The sequence below is a fragment of the Drosophila albomicans genome, chromosome 3 (genome assembly GCF_009650485.2).
Source record: "Drosophila albomicans strain 15112-1751.03 chromosome 3, ASM965048v2, whole genome shotgun sequence".
NCBI lineage: Eukaryota > Metazoa > Arthropoda > Insecta > Diptera > Drosophilidae > Drosophila > Drosophila albomicans.
In genome coordinates, this window is record NC_047629.2 from 52,253,566 (window position 1) to 52,270,800 (window position 17,235).

The window sequence follows — 17,235 nt, forward strand, 5'->3', positions numbered from 1 at the left end:
TTCTAGCAGTCAAATGCATTTTGACACAAAATTGACATTTAACAAACTTGCCAGCCATGTTAAGAGCACCGCAGCAACAGTGTTTAAGACAAGTGCATATAAAAACATAAGAAAAGGAAAAAACACGTAAGAAAGCTACAGACGTGAGTTCTCGACTTTGGGATACCCGATACACACTTTAAATAAAAGCTAAACATTGCGATATTGTTCTTAAAATGTACAAACAAAAAAATACTAAAACCTACCGATTACTATATTTGGTAAATCGATATATTAGTAGATTCCAATATTAATATACCGAAAGTATACTAAGATATACTGAATATAATATTCAACGGTTAACCGGAAAAATACTAAAGTATACCGAAGACTATATTTGGTATGTCGATATACTATGACATTCCAAAATTAATATGCCGAAAAATACTAAAATATACTGAAAACTATATTTGGTATGGGTGTATACTATTACATTCAAAATTTAACCAAAAAATACTAAAGAATACCTAAGACTATATTTAGTATGTCGATATACTATTACATTAAAAGGTTAACAGAAAAAATACAAAAATATACCGAAGACTGTATTTGGTATGTCTGAATACAGTTCCATTGAAAAGTCAATAAACCAAAAAATACCAAATTATACCAACGACTATATTTGGTATGTCGATATACTTTTACATTCGAAATTTAACCAATAAAATACTAAAATATACTGAAGACCATTTTTGACATGCCTATATACTATTACATTGAACAATGAATATACCGTAAAATACTAAAATATACCAAAGTATATATTTGGTATGTCGATATACTATTACAAGGATAAACGACAAAATACTAAATTATACCGAAAACAATGTCTATATACAGTTACATTCAAAAGCGAATACACCAATACACAAATACTAAAATATACCCAAGACTATATTTGATATGTCTATATACTCTATTACATACATATGTTGGGTGTGTCGATATTCTCTTATATATTCCCGTAAAGTACAACAACAGCAGACGCCTCGGAGATGCCTCTTTCTGTCACATACATAAATTCTCTGTAGGCACAAAGTTAGTATACCCTTTTACCCTATGATTAGCGGGTATATAAATACACACACGCCCAGTCGACAAGAGGCAGCAACAAGTGCGTCAATGCGATGCGACAAGCAACCAAAATGGTCAGCACTTTGGGTGAACTGTTGCCAATTGGCAGTTGCCAAGTTGAGAGTTGCCAGTTTGCTGGTTGCTGGTTGCTTTGGTGGCAGCATTCTGGCAACTCGATCTGGCCATATGTGTGTAGCTGTCTTTATATGGCCATTCGACCGATATTTGACATTTTTGCAGCAGCCGCCACGACCACCTCACGCTTTTTTGGGCTTTGCCTCGCCTTGCCTCATAAAGTGGCAGCTGTTGTCTGCTGTCTGTTGTCTTGCCACCACAATCGTTTGCACAGTTCATAACTCCTTTTGCTGCAAGCACCTTTCACACACAACACAACACTCACAATTTTATTCATATTTGAGCAGCACGTAAATTCCATATTATGTTTGAGGGGTTTAACATTTGGCAAAGATGTTAAACTCTGAAGATTTCCCTTGGGTCTTTGGATTTGTCTATTTCATTTAGCAACCGAGTGAGCTAAGAGAGTTGACGATGCAAAAAGGGAGGCTGACCATAGAAAGGGGTTCAATATTATACACATGAATATTTTATAGAAAAAAATTATTGAACAAACAAATCCCCTTTAACAAAAGTGTCTTTATTAAAATTGCTATTGAAATTGAATTGAACATATGGATATATTTTCTCATATGCAATCAATTGTGTTCCATAATTGATTGCATGAATGGATGAAGTGCATTTATACTAAATTCATGTAAGTCTAATAATATTTTTAAGTACGTATTTTACATAAAGTAATTAATACAACTTACATTAATATAGAAAGCGAATTTTCTCAAAATTTCTAAAATGAAATTGTGTTATACACAGAGAGCACAAATTGTTATTAATATATCTTTTAATTTAATATACAATTTAAGTTAATTTTGTCAAAATATAGAAAGATGAATTTAAAATGTTGTACTTTGATTTATTTTATAATAGCAGGATGGAGCACTTTACATTATATGAATATGAAAAACATTAGAAAATTTGAAAATACTTGAAGTATTGGCAGGAAGCATGGAAATAAATATGGGAAAAATATAAAACAAATTTAGAAAAATTAACTAAACATTACATTCGATGGTTTGCCGTTAAAGAAGGTTTAGAATAGAATTAAGTACTTATACAATAACTGAAAGCTTCTAACGACCTAAGCTAAGCTACACACACTTTTGTGTTAATGAACAAATTGTCTTAAATCTTTATTGTTTAAAATTTAAATTACATTTTATCTAGTTTCATATATAATATATTATAAAACAAAGAATAGCTAGAATAGGGCATATTTATTATGATGTGTTTATTAAGTAGCAGAGAAAATTTAAATAATTGAATGCCAATTAAATTCTAAATACATATATTATATTATATGTATTTGTGTAGGAGAAACTTTCTTGCTTTTTGGGAAAAGTTTAGAAAGAAAGAATATGCAGAAAGTTAGAAATAAAGTTAGCTAAAGGTAACGTTAGACATTCAATAATTTAAATGTTTTTGATATCAAGTAAATAAAAGCAAAAACTGTCATGTAAAGATTTGCTTTTAAATTCAAGTTTAGTTAGAAAGATGATGCTGTAAGTGAGAAATAAATCTCTTTAAAGAGCAGTAGCAGGTTGTAACTTAAAGCTGCAGTCTAAAGCAATGTTTGTTCGCTGCTTCGACGGTGACAGCTGCTGCTGCTGCTGGTGTTGGTGTTGGTGTCGCTGGTGTTGGTTGTTGGGGTGTTTTGCAATATGTGATTGCAGGTGTTTGTTTCTGGCATTGGCCAACCAAGATTTGTCACCTGCATTGTAAACGCGCTGAGCACGACACGACTTGTTGTCGCCCCGATGTTGTTGTTGCTGTTGCTGTGGTTGTTGTTGTGGTTGGGTTGCCTGGTTGCCTGCTGCTTGTTATCTTCATTGTGGCATCGAGTAAATCATAATTTTGCACCTTCTTTCACGACAGCGAAAAGCGGCAGTCGAAGTTGGGCATGGGTCATGTCATGGCAACAACGTGCCAAATTTATCGCATCGCATCGACTGTCGCACCCCCCTCCAAAACCACCTCTCTCTCCTCCCCCTTGACTCCACTCCACTCGACACTCCCAAAACAAACTCCCACATCTATGTAGGGGCAATTTTAATTTCAATTATGCGCACTTATGGCTGGTCAATTTCCTGCTGCTAATTATAACTGCAGAGACTCACAGCGGGGGAGGGGGAGGGGAAATCTTTTGGTTGTTGTCGTCGCAGTTGTTTGGCGGTAATTGCGCGACGATTTGTTTATGGGACGCCAATCAAATGGACAACAAGCTGACGACCACTAAAAATACGAGTACATAAAATTGAACATGAACCAAAATGGTGCGCCATACCAAACGCGCATTCAAATCAGTTCCAGGCCCAGTCTCAGACTCAGTTCCAGACTCAGACAACAAGCTAACAAGCCAGCGATCAGTGTTTCGACCAAAGACCGCATTCGGTTTGCGGCTACAAGGCACGCACAACAGAGACGACGACGTTGACATCCGGAGCTGCCTCTTGCATGACAATTAGAAAAGTCACACACACACGCACACACACACACCTTTACACACATTCTCTACTCACATTCACACTCACTCAACAAGCCCGTCTAACTGTGGACTAGACTTTTAGCCAAGACTCGTACTTTCTTTCGTCAGCGGCTAGACGCGGTTTCTATTTATAAACTAACTCATTAAACAAGCCCAGTCGATGGCTCGTTGCTGTGATTATCAATGAAGTTACTCGAGTTCATTCAAGAGCTCCTCGTCATGGATACTGATTAAGCTTCGAGTTATGTGCGAAATTCCGCCTCAGGAGAAATCAGCTGCGCATCGCTTAGAATGAAGTCTAACTACTTCAATTTGAGAGTGCATAAAATACCTCAGAGAAATAATTAGATGTGCATATAAAATATGTATAGTTTAACACTTTTTATTAATGTGAATAATATGAACATGAAAAGAATATCTAATTATTTGAGCTCAACATTTTACTCATTAAACATAATGAATTTAGTTTAACAACAGTTTTAATCCAAAGCCACATTTCTGTATATTAAATGGTTTTGTAGTTTTCTATATAAGCGCACCAAATTAAATTCGTCTTTTTTGAATGCAATATTTCAATACAAAAGTTTGGACTGTTAATTAACGTGCGCTCACAGAATGTTAAGAGTGAACTATAGCTTCTTTTTTACGGAAATATGTAAGTAGAGATTTTGTATTTAACATAATGCTAAAGATAAATGTTATGCAGTCTATGTGAAACCTTTATTAATTATGTAGTTATTTTAGTTTAATATTTTACTCGTTAAATATAATGTATTTAACAGTTTTCAAAAGCAAAAATTCTGTAATAACATAAACATAAAAATAAAAATGTAATTGGAGAAACTTGAAATGAAACAAGTAAGAAAGTTACAGTCGAGTGTGCTCGACTGTGAGATACCCGCTACCCATTTTTAATAAGGGCAAAATATTGGTATTATTTTCAAAATATACCGAAAATACTAAAAAATACTAAAAATATACCAAATGGTATGTTTGGTATATCGATACAGCACACCATTCAAAATATACCATAGACGGCACAATGTACCAGATTGTCGGCCAAAGCAACTCAGACCTATAGTAAGTAGGCGTTTTTGCCCATACAAAAGTATTTCTTTAATAACTTCCACAATTTTTATCTGATCGCAACCAAATTTTCAGGAATCATAACTACTACAGTAATTATTGTATATACCAAAATTCGCAACTCTAGCTTTAAATAGCTTGTTATTCGATTTTTTGATTTACGGGGGCGGAAGTGGGCGTGGCAAAAATTTGAAACAAACTTGATCTGCGTGCAAACATAAAAAATGCTGTCGAAAAAAAATTATAGCTCTATCTCTTATAGTCTCTGAGATCTAGGTGTTCATACGGACAGACGGACAGACGGACAGACGGACAGACACACAGACGGACAGACGGACATGGCTAGATCGTCTCGGCTGTTGACGCTGATCAAGAATATATATACTTCATAGGGTCGGAGATGCCTCGTTCTACCTGTTACATACATTTCCTGCCGGCACAAAGTTATAATACCCTTCTACCTTATGGGTAGCGGGTATAAAAAGACTGCTTTAAAAATTATTTAATTTTCATCACACTGAGACTTGAAGGACTTAAAGAGTTTTGTGAATGTTATCAATACAGCTATTCAGATAATTTCCAGACATTTTTCGCTATAGGCATTTCATTAATGAAGTGGCGTTACTATCAGTTTATTGACATACGAGCTCTTATTATTATAATGTTATTAATAATGAAGCTTTAAATACATTTGATTAGGCAACAGCCAACACTCAACAGGAACTTTAGTCCATGAATGACCACCATTATCTCCGGTTATGAATCCCATTTAAAAATCATAGAGTCACAATTGAATTATGCAGTTCCTCCAAGTAGAATGAAGGAGCTGTGGGAGAGAACAAAGGACGTATGGACGTGTATTATTCCCACTGAACGTTGCCCACAGAGTATGCCAAATCGCGTAGGAGATTTATTTATTATTACTATTTATTATTCTACAATAATATTATGTATATTATAATAACTAAAAGAAGGGTGGGCTAGCTGCAAAGGCCATCGACTCAATAGTAGGAGATCTAAAAACGATATTCGTTTAAAAAACAACCCCAGTGCAAAACTGTAACAATTGACTTTTTTTAAAGTTTGCTCTAGCATTTGTTTGTCCTATTATCAAATGGCTTAATATTTTCATATATGATGATCATACTATGATCCTACCAAGAAAACAAGACTAAGATCTTAAGCATGCATAAATTAGAACAGAAGATACAGAGTCTGTATTACAGACCTTTGACGTTAGAGTATTGAAATTATGTTACAGTTTTGCTCGTCAGTGTAGATTAAAAATTAGTAATAAGAGATACATACTAGACCATCAACTCGATAGCAACTTTAAGTTGATGTTATTTTTTACATTTGATTAATTTTAGTTAGATTTTTATTACCCTTTTTAAGGTGTAGCAATCGAATTGAGTTTATTCTTCATGATGAAGATCATTTCGACAATTTGTAGCCTCTGAAAGTGCAGACAGACAACTTGATCGTCGCGCACTTTGAGCACTCTTAACACTTTTGGCAATTAGGCAGGCAGCCGCCTTGGACTTGACAGCCCTTTTTGACAGCGAAGTGTGAGAAGAGTGAAGAGTGAGAGAATGATATTTGCTTAGTCAAGAGTTAAGCAAAAGACACTTAAAATGTCAGAACTTTTGACAGATGCCGCCCACACGTGTTCGCTGCTGCTGTTGCTAGTTTGGAGTGGAGTGGCAGGCCACGCCCACACACGCATTAACAAGAGCGCCAAATTAAGCCATAAATTTAGCTGCGGGTCCAGAGACCACCAGCTACGTGCTACGTGCTACGTGTGTAGTTGCCACAAGGTGGGGCGAAGACTGCACAGCAAAAAAAAAAAAGAAAAAGGCGACTGGGGAGTAACAGCAGGAGTCAGCAAGCAGCAAGCGAACAAAGTTGTTGTCTAAGAGTTGCAGTTGCCACATGGAGGAGGCAGCAGCTCGTTTAATAAAAAAAATTCAAATTTAATTAGTCTTCAAGTGAAGAAGTAATATTTGTACAATCTGGTAAATTTCGCAGCTGCAAAGCAGGAAAGAAGCCCAAGGAAGTGGGATGTGCATGTGGATGGATGAATGCGAGTTGCAAGTTGCAAGTTGTGAGTTGTTGTTGCAGTTGCTGTTGCTGTTGATGATATGAAAATATGAGATGCAAGCAAGTGGGCTGCTGCCTGTCCAACTGGCTGTGGCTGTTTGCAGCCAGCACATCTGCATTCCAGACAACAACAGCAGCAGACCCAGACCATGTGGGATTCACAGACAACAACAACGACGACGACGACGCCACTTAACGCTGCCTGGCGAGTTGTGGCAGCAAACTCAATTGCTGCGTCGGCGTTGCACATGATGCGCTCTTGATTGGCTGCGCCTCCGTTTTGTTCGCTTTTGTCAGAGCGGTCGCGACCCCCAGTGTCGGTGCATCGGTGGCATCGCGTGTGACATTGCAACGCAGCAGCCATGCCCCATGCACCATGCACCATGCACCACATTCATTAGCAGCCGTTAAATGTTCACTTAATCATCTCGTCTGTCGCTCTCTCTCTCTCTCTCGTTGCAGTTGCTTGCCACATGCTCTCAGCTGGCTTAGAACTCAAGTGGCATCGCCTCAGCTCTCTTTACAGTGGCTGCCTCTGTTGCCTCCTTATGTCGCTGCTTGCAACATTTGTTGCAATCTTAAGTGCATTCGTGTTGCAATCTGCAAGTCTTAGAGTTGCCTTCTTAGGCTTCCTTTTTTCTTTGCTTTGCCTGCCACAACTTGTGATGACTTCAATTAATAAGTCGCAGCCTGAGATTGTGCTTGCCACAAATCCTGTAATGCCATCAATGTTGCAAAGTTCATTAAACATTTGCTGCCACTTGCCAGAGCTTCTTATTTTTTTCATATTTTTTATTACAAGATCTGCTTAATCACAACCAACAAGATTTACTAACTTTGTTGTAACCAATTAATATGTTAGTGAAATTCTTTTTTTTTGAAATTGTGGCGAATAAATTTAACGATAATAAATTATTCCTCACAATTTAAAATTATAAATTAGGCGCTCATTTTTAAGTTGAGTGTAAAATGTTTGTTATACTTGATGATGATGATCTCCATTTGGATTATTCTTAACATTTAAATATAAATTTTATGTTTTTAAAGACTCAATTTTAAAGCATAAAATGAAAGTTAAAAGCACACAACATTGGCAATAAGCAACTAAATTGATTCAAGTGTTTTTCTTCTTAAATTTACCTTTCATTATTTGAGAAGTATTTAAACCTATTTGTAATTCAATAAGTAGAGTAAACCTTTCAAAGCTCTTTGTTTATACAAAGAATATTTAATTAATGAGGGACAATATTATATCTTCCTTTTTCCTTAAGTTCCCATTAAATAAATCAACTTTGAAAACAGACTTCTAAAATTTCTCTATTATTGCTAAAACGCATTGCTAAATTTACCTTTCTATCTATATGTCAATCTATCTATCTATCTTTCTATTTTATATTTCTATCAATCTTTTAAATGATTGTTGAAAAAGTTACACAGTAATCAGTTCATTAGTTTTCAATTTACTTTGATTTCTGTGAAGTTAGTTTAGCTCTACTTGAGATATCCATTCCTTTAAATTACTTTCGAATGAATAGAATTTGAAAATATTCTAGACTGAAAATTAGATAACGGTAATATTTATGGAAATAACAGGTAAATTTAACTTATCAGCAATATGCAATGACAAAGTTATTCCATTAAACTTTTCTTATCTGAAAATTTCGATTGTCCGAAATCCTTTATGATTATAAATCTATCTTTCAATCTATCTATCAATATATCTATCAATGTATCTTTAAATTTATCTATCAATCTATCTTTCAATCTATCAATCTTTTAAAATTTAAATTATTGCTGACAAAGTTGCAAAATAATCAATTCATTAGATTTTACGTTGCTTAGTTGTAAAAATGAATTCCATAAGATTATATCAAATTAAATATGATAAAATTGTAATTCTTTTGAAAATATTTTTCACTCAAAATCAGAAAGGAAAAAATCTACGAAAATAAGCAAGTAAATTCAGCTCAATTCACCAATATGCAATGAGTATCTCACAGTCGAACATTCTCAACAACAAGCATCTTCGTCCTGTGTTATTAAAAATATAATTATATTATTAAATGTCTGAGAGTTTCGCCCACTTTTCATTCGTCCTCTCCCTCGAACTTGTTCTTTATGCTGTTTGTGTTAACTTATTGCATTTTACTGCCAATTTGTGCGACATTGAATGGGCCTGAATTAATTTAGCCAAATTGGCGAGACCAACCCTCGATTGAAACACACAAATGCGGCAATTAAATGTGAGAGTTGTGCGGCAAGTTGAGGCGACACACGACCAGGACGTGTGTCAATTAGGAGACGATGTTGCACACACACACGCCTCTTTTCAAAGGCTGCCACGTGGCATGCCGCATTATGCATTGAGTCAATAGCAAAGCGAATGCTTTGGGGAGTTGGCAACGACGTCACATTCTCATTAGCATGGAAACAGGTAAGAAAAATTGAGAAACAGTTTGAAATTCGAATTTGAACAGCTGCCCAAAGCCACGTGTCGCACAAAGTGCAACTGAAGGGGGCATGGGGCAAGGGAATTGGAAACCTTTCTGTATGTGTGTGTGTCAGTGAACAAATGTTGTGGACAACAATGTTGACCCAATTGCCACTTGGCCGGGGTCATGATAATTTCAGGAGCTCCAACTTTGTTGTAATTCGTGCAGCGTTCGATCGTGAGTCGAGTTCGAGTTCAGTTCGAGTTGCACGTGGTGCCCGGCGGTGGCGCCACCGATGTCGCTCCTGACATATGCAAAAAGGCTGCCATAACTGGCGACGACTCTAAAAAAGTTGCAACGTTTGGTTGCAGTTTTATTTTCTCATGATTTGACTGCGATTTGCATAGAAATCAAAGTTTCGCAGTCAGCGGCAAACAAAAGATCTTTTGGATATATTGTACGTCAGGCTGATGTTAGATTTATGGCAGCGCGGCTCTTGCCACAAAATGTGGGCGTTGCAATTTTCTGTTTTTTTGTTTTGTTTTTGGCTTGCCACAAGAAATGCGACTTTCCGCAGCTTGAGAAAATCGATACGAGAGCAACAGCAAACAAAAAAGTCTACAAAGCGTCTGCGTCCCTTTTTTTTTTGTTGATGGGGCATGTGGCATGCGGGGCATGTGGGGGTGGCATATGCTACAGTCGCCAAATTTATGCAAAATGGCTGCCTTCAAAAGGCGAGAGAGAGAAGCGCAGAGAGAGAGAGCGCAACTCAGAGAGAGTTAGAGAGAAAGAGAGTGAGAGAGAAACACAGAATTAGATTTCTCTAAGTTAGAGAGAGAGAGAGAGAGAGAGAGAGAGAGAGAGAGAGAGAGAGTGCGACAGAGAGTGTATGTAAGAGAGAAAGAGAGAGTGAGAGTAGGGGAAATAGAGAGAACGAACTTGTCTCCAAAGTGGTTGCCTGGCAACCCAGTTTTTTGGGGGTTGCTTTGGCGCTTCGAGGGTTGCCACAGTAGCTAATGAAACCCTGGGAATCGATTGACGTGGACACCAGATGCAAAGCATTTCGTTGGCCCACACGATTTGGTAAAGTCTGATTGGGTCCGATACTATCAGAATACTATATAAATCTTTAGTTAACCACCTCACAAATGCTGCATAATGCCACTTGACAGCTGCGCTTTGTCTGCGTGGCAAGCGCAACACACAACAAATGCTCTTCCTCTTAGATATGAAGTTGCACGCGTTGCAACAATCAGTGCACGTGACCCGCGTGACGCCACGAGGCGATTCAACGTTTTGGGTTTTGTGTTGTGTTCTGCTCATTAAGCGCGCCTTGACAAGCGTTTTGCCTCAGCGATACGATCTTCGGCTTTGCCAACCCCCGCCATCATCATCATCATCATCCTCATCGTCATCCTTTTCTCTGCCTAATGTCCGGCTAAGCTCGTGTTGCACAGTGGGAAAGTCACGCCGGTGGCATGCCACAGCCAACTTCCATCTTCCATCTTCCTGTTGCAGCTGCGTTTGTTTCCTCTTCATTGCCTGGCATCACGCTTTTTATGCTTTCCCAATATTATTTTGCAGATTTTTTTAATTCACTAAATCCCTTAATGTCAAGGGTTGGAGTTGTGTGCAACAACAAAGTACAACAAAGAAGAGGCTTACATGCTCAGCAGTGTATTTTGATTTATAATTACAATGGATTACAATTCGATTGTGGGAAATTTTGCTTTTTTAATATTAGTTGTAATATGAGTCAGTTTTGCTTTTATTAATTGGCTTTGCATAGAGTTCTTGGGGGAAGCAGCATAGACTTTATAAACAAGGAAATTGTAACTAAAAAAATGCCTTAATTTGGGAACTCAGTTTTATGTTGATTCACATATCATTCCAACACTTTTTTTAGTGGTTTACTTATCCTAAAAAAATTTTATTGATGGTGTCTTTATTATTGATTAAGTTCTGTATTGATTCACATGCTTTGGTAGAACTAAAGTTGTCTTAAGTCTTCTTCAATCTTCAGTAATTTATGCATTTTTCCATTATCCTATTTGTTATTTTAAATTCAAGCTCCAATGTATATACGTTTCTAGTTTCTATATAAATTCTTAGCAATAGTTTTCTTTTACAATTTAAACATAAAATTTGGGTACTTCAGTTTCTAGAAAACATCTTGGAGATATTTATATTTTTAACATCTGCTGAAATTGCACAGATTTAAGTAAAGATACTATATTATTTCCAATTGAAAATTCAATGTTTCAAAATTACTTCAGATTCTTAGCGTGTTTTTTTACATATAATGAATACATTTGCTCTTTATAGAATTGCTTGAAATTTCATAGATTTTGTTGAAGATATTCTTTGATTTAAAATTGTTCTTTGCAGCTTTGGAAAGAATTCGTTTAAGGCAGAGACTTTTGTGTGACTTAAATAAATTTAAGCTTACTTCAATTCTTAAGTATCACTCTTAAAATCTTTACCACACAAATAAATTGAAGCTAACTTACATTCTTTGTATCACTAATAAAATTTTTACCACATACTAGTTGTTTCATATTTTTTTTAAATTTCTTTAAATTTTGCACTGTAATTGTAACTTAAAGATTCCTTTTTTTGTACACCAAAAGTTTACCTAGGCACAACTACAAATATCATCAAATATGCAAATACTCTTGAATTTTTTGACATCTCAACTTTCAATTAAATATTTTCTTTTCAATCAAGCACATAAATGCGAGTCTTTCAAAAGATATTTTTGAATATTTTTGAGTGTCTTCTCAAATAAAACTTTACGTGTACTTAAGATGCAATTCTTTTGTGTTGCCTTTCTCAAGAGCATTTCACTGTTTTGTGTTTGGGGGCAAGGCTGAAGAGGGGAGTACTTGTTGTAGCATTTGTCTCGTATATCCTCGGACCACGTAATCATGTTACGACACAAAACTGACAACACATTTTCAGCAAAAGCGATTAATATCGCACACGACACGCGGGTCCAGGCAGGAGCTACATAGAGAGACCAACTTGGAGCTTGCAACAGCAATATGTTGCTGCTGCTGCTTGCAACTGCTTGCAACTCCAAATGCAGCTCCTACTTTGAGTATCATTTGCTGTTTGCAGCACATTACGTTGACTTGCTTTTCTTTTTCATATGATGCTGTCCATTGTTGTGTGTGGTTGCTGATGTTGTTGTTGGTGGTTGTTGGTTGCTGCTGCAGGCGGGCCAGGCAAAAAGATTCGTTTAAAATGACTTAATGGCGAACAGCTCATAAATTCACGAATTTGCATAAAGCGACTGACTATTTGGGCAACATTGCAGCACCAACTGAGGGAAGCGCCCCCGGGGCACATCATACCAAAGAGACAGACTTGGAGTTGGAGTTGCAGCTTGGTGAGTCAGCAGTGGCAGCTGAAACACGAGTGGCCAAAGTTGGAGTCAAAGCTGGAGCTCTCTTGTGACTGGCAGCCTAATAAACACAATTAACTTCATCATTTTGAACTCAAATTATTTCATTTGAATGCGATAAAATCGCAAATCACGAAGCGGCAGCCAAATGTTGCGGACAAAACCAAAGCGAAAGCCAGATCCAAACACAGACACAGACAATAGACTTCAGCAGACAAAGACGGAGCGAAAGAGTTGGAAGTCGGGACAGGATTGTGGTGAAAATTAAGTCAAACTGCGGCTGCAAACGTTTTACCAATCGCAGCTCCAATCGAGCTGATCGGGATGCTTGTTGCAGTTGTTGTTGCAACCTCCGTCGCAACACCCGCACCACTTTCAATTGGTGGCACGATGCAGCTGCATTGCTTCGGGAATTTGAGCATAGGGCTGCCAATGGCTATGAGGTTAGGGACGTGCCGTGTCTCAGGTCTCGACTTCGATTCCAACTCCGACTCCGACTTCGGTCTCAGGCCAAGCCAAGACTGACTCTCTGGGTTTTGGGGCAGGGAATAATGTTGCATGTCGCGCCAATTGTGTACACGATTTGACTTGGCAGCCGCCTGACAGTGCTGCCCACTCAGCCTTCTGCTTGTTGTTGTGGCTGTTGTTGTTGCTGTTGCTGTGTCAGCTAATCAGCCGGCAAGTATCTCATCTTCGAGGACTACTTGCAACTGCCAAAACAACAGCGCAACACTGCCAACATGCACACGAAAAACTACCAAGTCATGTTGCTGCCTGATTGTTGTTGTTGTTGTTGTTGTGGTTGTTGTGGTTGCTGATATTGTTGTTGTTACTCCTGCAATTGTTACTGTTGCTTTTGCTGGCAAATAAATCTCTTGGCCATTTGCTGCTGTTGCTGCTGCCAAAATAAAATAAAATAAAATAACATAAAAATAACTTGGACACAACACAATCAGCCAGCAGCCTTCTTTCGTTGCTGTTGTTGTTGTTGCTGTTTCCTGGAAAGCGTTTCCTGCATTTAGTTATGTTACTTTGCTTTATAACTATGTTGGCTTGGCGCTCAGTTTGCCAGTTGCCAGTTGCCAGTTGTCGATTTGAATCGTGTCCAGCTAAGCTAAGCTAAGCAAAGCAAACCGCTGCCAGTTGACTTTATGAGGGTCAATCAGGCTAAGGCTGTGTTAACCGGGGCTACTCCGGAAAACTGTCTTGGCATTCGGCATCAAGGAATGCGATCATATCGATGGAAACGGACTCCAGCTGAAATTTGAATATTTAACAACGTTCGGAAGAACGAAGCAAAGTGAAAGAGTTGCCCAAAAGAATTTGAGCAAAGCAATGCAGAAATATGTCATTTAAAATGGGGAGAAGATAGACAGAAGTAGGGAGAAGGATATATAGAAGTAGGGAGAAGGAGACATACATATATAAATTTATTAAATTAATAAATAAAATATATATAAAACAAGTGAGAACGCGTCAGTCACGACTGTGACATATTTTGAAGAGAAGTTAAACAGTGCTTTATTAAAATATTATACTATATCAAACCAAAGGCCATATTTGGTATATCGGTCTTACAGCTGTATCTCTTATAGTCACTGTGATCTAGGTTTTCATACCAACGAAGGACAGACGGGCATGGTTATGTCCCCTCGGCTGTTGACGCTGATCAAGAATATATATACTATATAGGGTCGGAGATGCCTCCTTCACCTCCTTATACTCGAATATAAATTTTGAAAAAAGAATTTTTTAATAAATATCTTAATATCTTATCTTATCTTACTGAGGAATAGAATAGTTCAACACAATTAGATTAAAATCAAATTTATACATATATATAATAAAATTAATTAAGAATATATTACAATAAAGTATTTTTTCATATATAGATAAAATATTTAGTAACATAACTGGCTGGAAGAATAATAAGTCGAATATCTTTTTATTGAACGATATAAGCAACTTACTTCTGTATCTTTGAATACCAAATTTACAATATAATATTATGTGAGGAGTTTATATTTCGGGACAAGCAAATATTACCAAATATTATTTATTGTAAATGGCATTCTTGTTTTTTAATATATATATATATTGTCCTTCATGATTAATACACTTTTGCATTATTTGAAATGATTTCTCATAGCAGTTTATCCATGCTTCAAAAACATGGCTTTTGAATACTTCAACTCCCATAAATATCATTCAAATTTGTAATTTATTAATATGAACTTTATGTTAACATTAAACAAACTATTTTTACACTAAAGTTTTAAATATTACTTTCATTAGAATGTTTGTCTGCATATTCTTTTCCCAATATGCAGACAACACTACTTATGAAAATAATATTTAAAATATTTGAAAAAAATTAACATAAATAATAAAACGAATTTTGACACAAATCACAAAATAAACTAAATTGACAGTTCTAGAAATAATGTAAATTTTTATTTTCCCCCTGAAAATCTCAGTATGTATTTTGAAGTCATTGAATATAGTTCCAAATTATTTGTTTGAGCAAATTCGAAATTTCAATTCCTATTTCCTTTTTAACTTGTGTCTTTTAAGTATTTGTTGCGCATTTTAGAGAGAGATGCATCTTCTCGAGTTGGTCTTTAATCTGGTGCTGGTTGGCAGCAGTGGCTATGGACTTTACGCCTTGACGCCAACGGATCAACCTTATGGTTATACGGCAGCTGCATTTTGTTTTGTCCACGGTTTGCTTGGCCTGGTTCGCAACTTTCAATCGCAGGGCGCCGAATGTTCGCGCTCCTTCTTTGTGTCCACCAGCATTGTGGATGTCCTGCCGCTGCCCTTGGCCAACATTGAGTTCTATCTGCAGTCCTCGCAGTCTGGCCTGGCGATGGTTCATGCAATGTCCTTGATCCTCCTGATCTACGATACGATGGGCAATCTGGGTGATGATTGGGATGCAGCAACGGAAACCGTAAAGGATTTGTCGCTGGTTGCGAATGTTGCCTCGGCCACTTATTTGGGATTGCAGGAGGAGAACTACTTCCATGTGGGCATCGCTGCCTCGGCCACAATTGCTCGCTACGGTTCTGCCTTGGTCAGCACTTTTCTGCCCGAGTTTGGGCCACATGTTGACAAGATGAGCAAGTCGGCTATTATTGGACTCATGACGTACTCTTTGACCCAGAAATAAACTCTTGTTTTATAGACGTGAATGAGGCTTTTTAATTCCCTGAAATTTAGCAAATGGGTTAATTGATTTTGGGGAGTGAAGATCTTATATCACAGAACTAAGAATTGGAGAAAGCAGTAATTTTATTTTGATTGTTTTTGATAATCCTAATTAGCATTTAGCATTGTAGCGAATTCAATTCAATTTTTCATATTCTTTATTTTCAGAAATCTATAAGAGGCTCTTTTTGAAAATATTTCCTTACCATTTCTTTTAAGTTGAGCTAATTAGAAATACAATACTCATTGCCTTAAGATTATCGTTTCTATACCCACTATCCATAGGAAAGAAAGGTAAGCAGAAGGTGGCATCTCCGACCCTAATAAGTATATAGATCATTGATCAGCGTCAATAACCGAGACGTCTGTCCGTATGAACTAAAAGGGATATTTTAGTAGTAATGAAATTTTGTACTCTATGATATAATGTGAATATAGTACTATTTACTATACCAAACATAGCTTTTACTATATTTTATATTTAAAGTTTAATACCACAATGATTTGCTTTTTTTCAAGATGGGTAGCAGGTAGCTTTCTTAGTTTAATAGTAAATGTCAGTTAGAGCTTGAAAATTGCATTTCTCAAAATCTTTTGCAAGTAAAGTATTTTGGCTTATTTTATAAATTTTGTTGTCTAGGCAATTTCTACATTTCCACATTTTTATGAGTATAAGTGCTTTTCATTGTTTATTTGCTCCACTCTCTACTAATAGTAGAATCCTTAAAATAAATTGGTGAAAAAGTAAGTGAAATATCACTAAAGCGAAGTACTTTCTGGGTATGTTATAAATTTGCCTATCCTATTTTTATAAAACTATATTTTAAATTTAAATTTCTTCTAACATTTTGTAGCTGTATTTATATTTCCACACTTAACTTTCTACTAATATACAAAATCATTTGTGAAATGATCAAGTATAAATACTTTGATATATTTGATTATATTTGATTATACTTTGATTATATTTTGTAAAATTCCTATCAATTTTATTTGTTCCCCTTCCGCCAGCTGTTACTATTTCTACTCCTGCGATTTACATCTGTTGTTATTAATATTTCTGTTGCTTAGCTTATAGATATCTACTGCTAATTTTATTTGCATTGAAATGTGGCTTTCTACCACCACAGAGTCCACTACTCGTATCGATAGCTGGTCATGAAGTCTTGGCAGCAGTCTTCTGGGAACCCCACCTTCTTTCGAAGCCAGCACTGATTACGCTAAATGACTGCTAAGATAACCGCCTGCTTGGCTGACTGGATTGTTGCCTG

General features: G+C 36.6%; 1 protein-coding gene across 1 annotated transcript; it reads left to right on the forward strand.

Moving 5' to 3' along the window:
• The first annotated feature begins 15,353 nt into the window (after positions 1 to 15,353).
• On the forward strand, positions 15,354 to 15,926 carry LOC117571753 (uncharacterized). Its single transcript, XM_034254104.1, has one exon. It carries the CDS (start codon positions 15,354 to 15,356, stop codon positions 15,924 to 15,926), a length of 573 nt encoding a protein of 190 aa, XP_034109995.1.
• Positions 15,927 to 17,235: the final 1,309 nt, after the last annotated feature.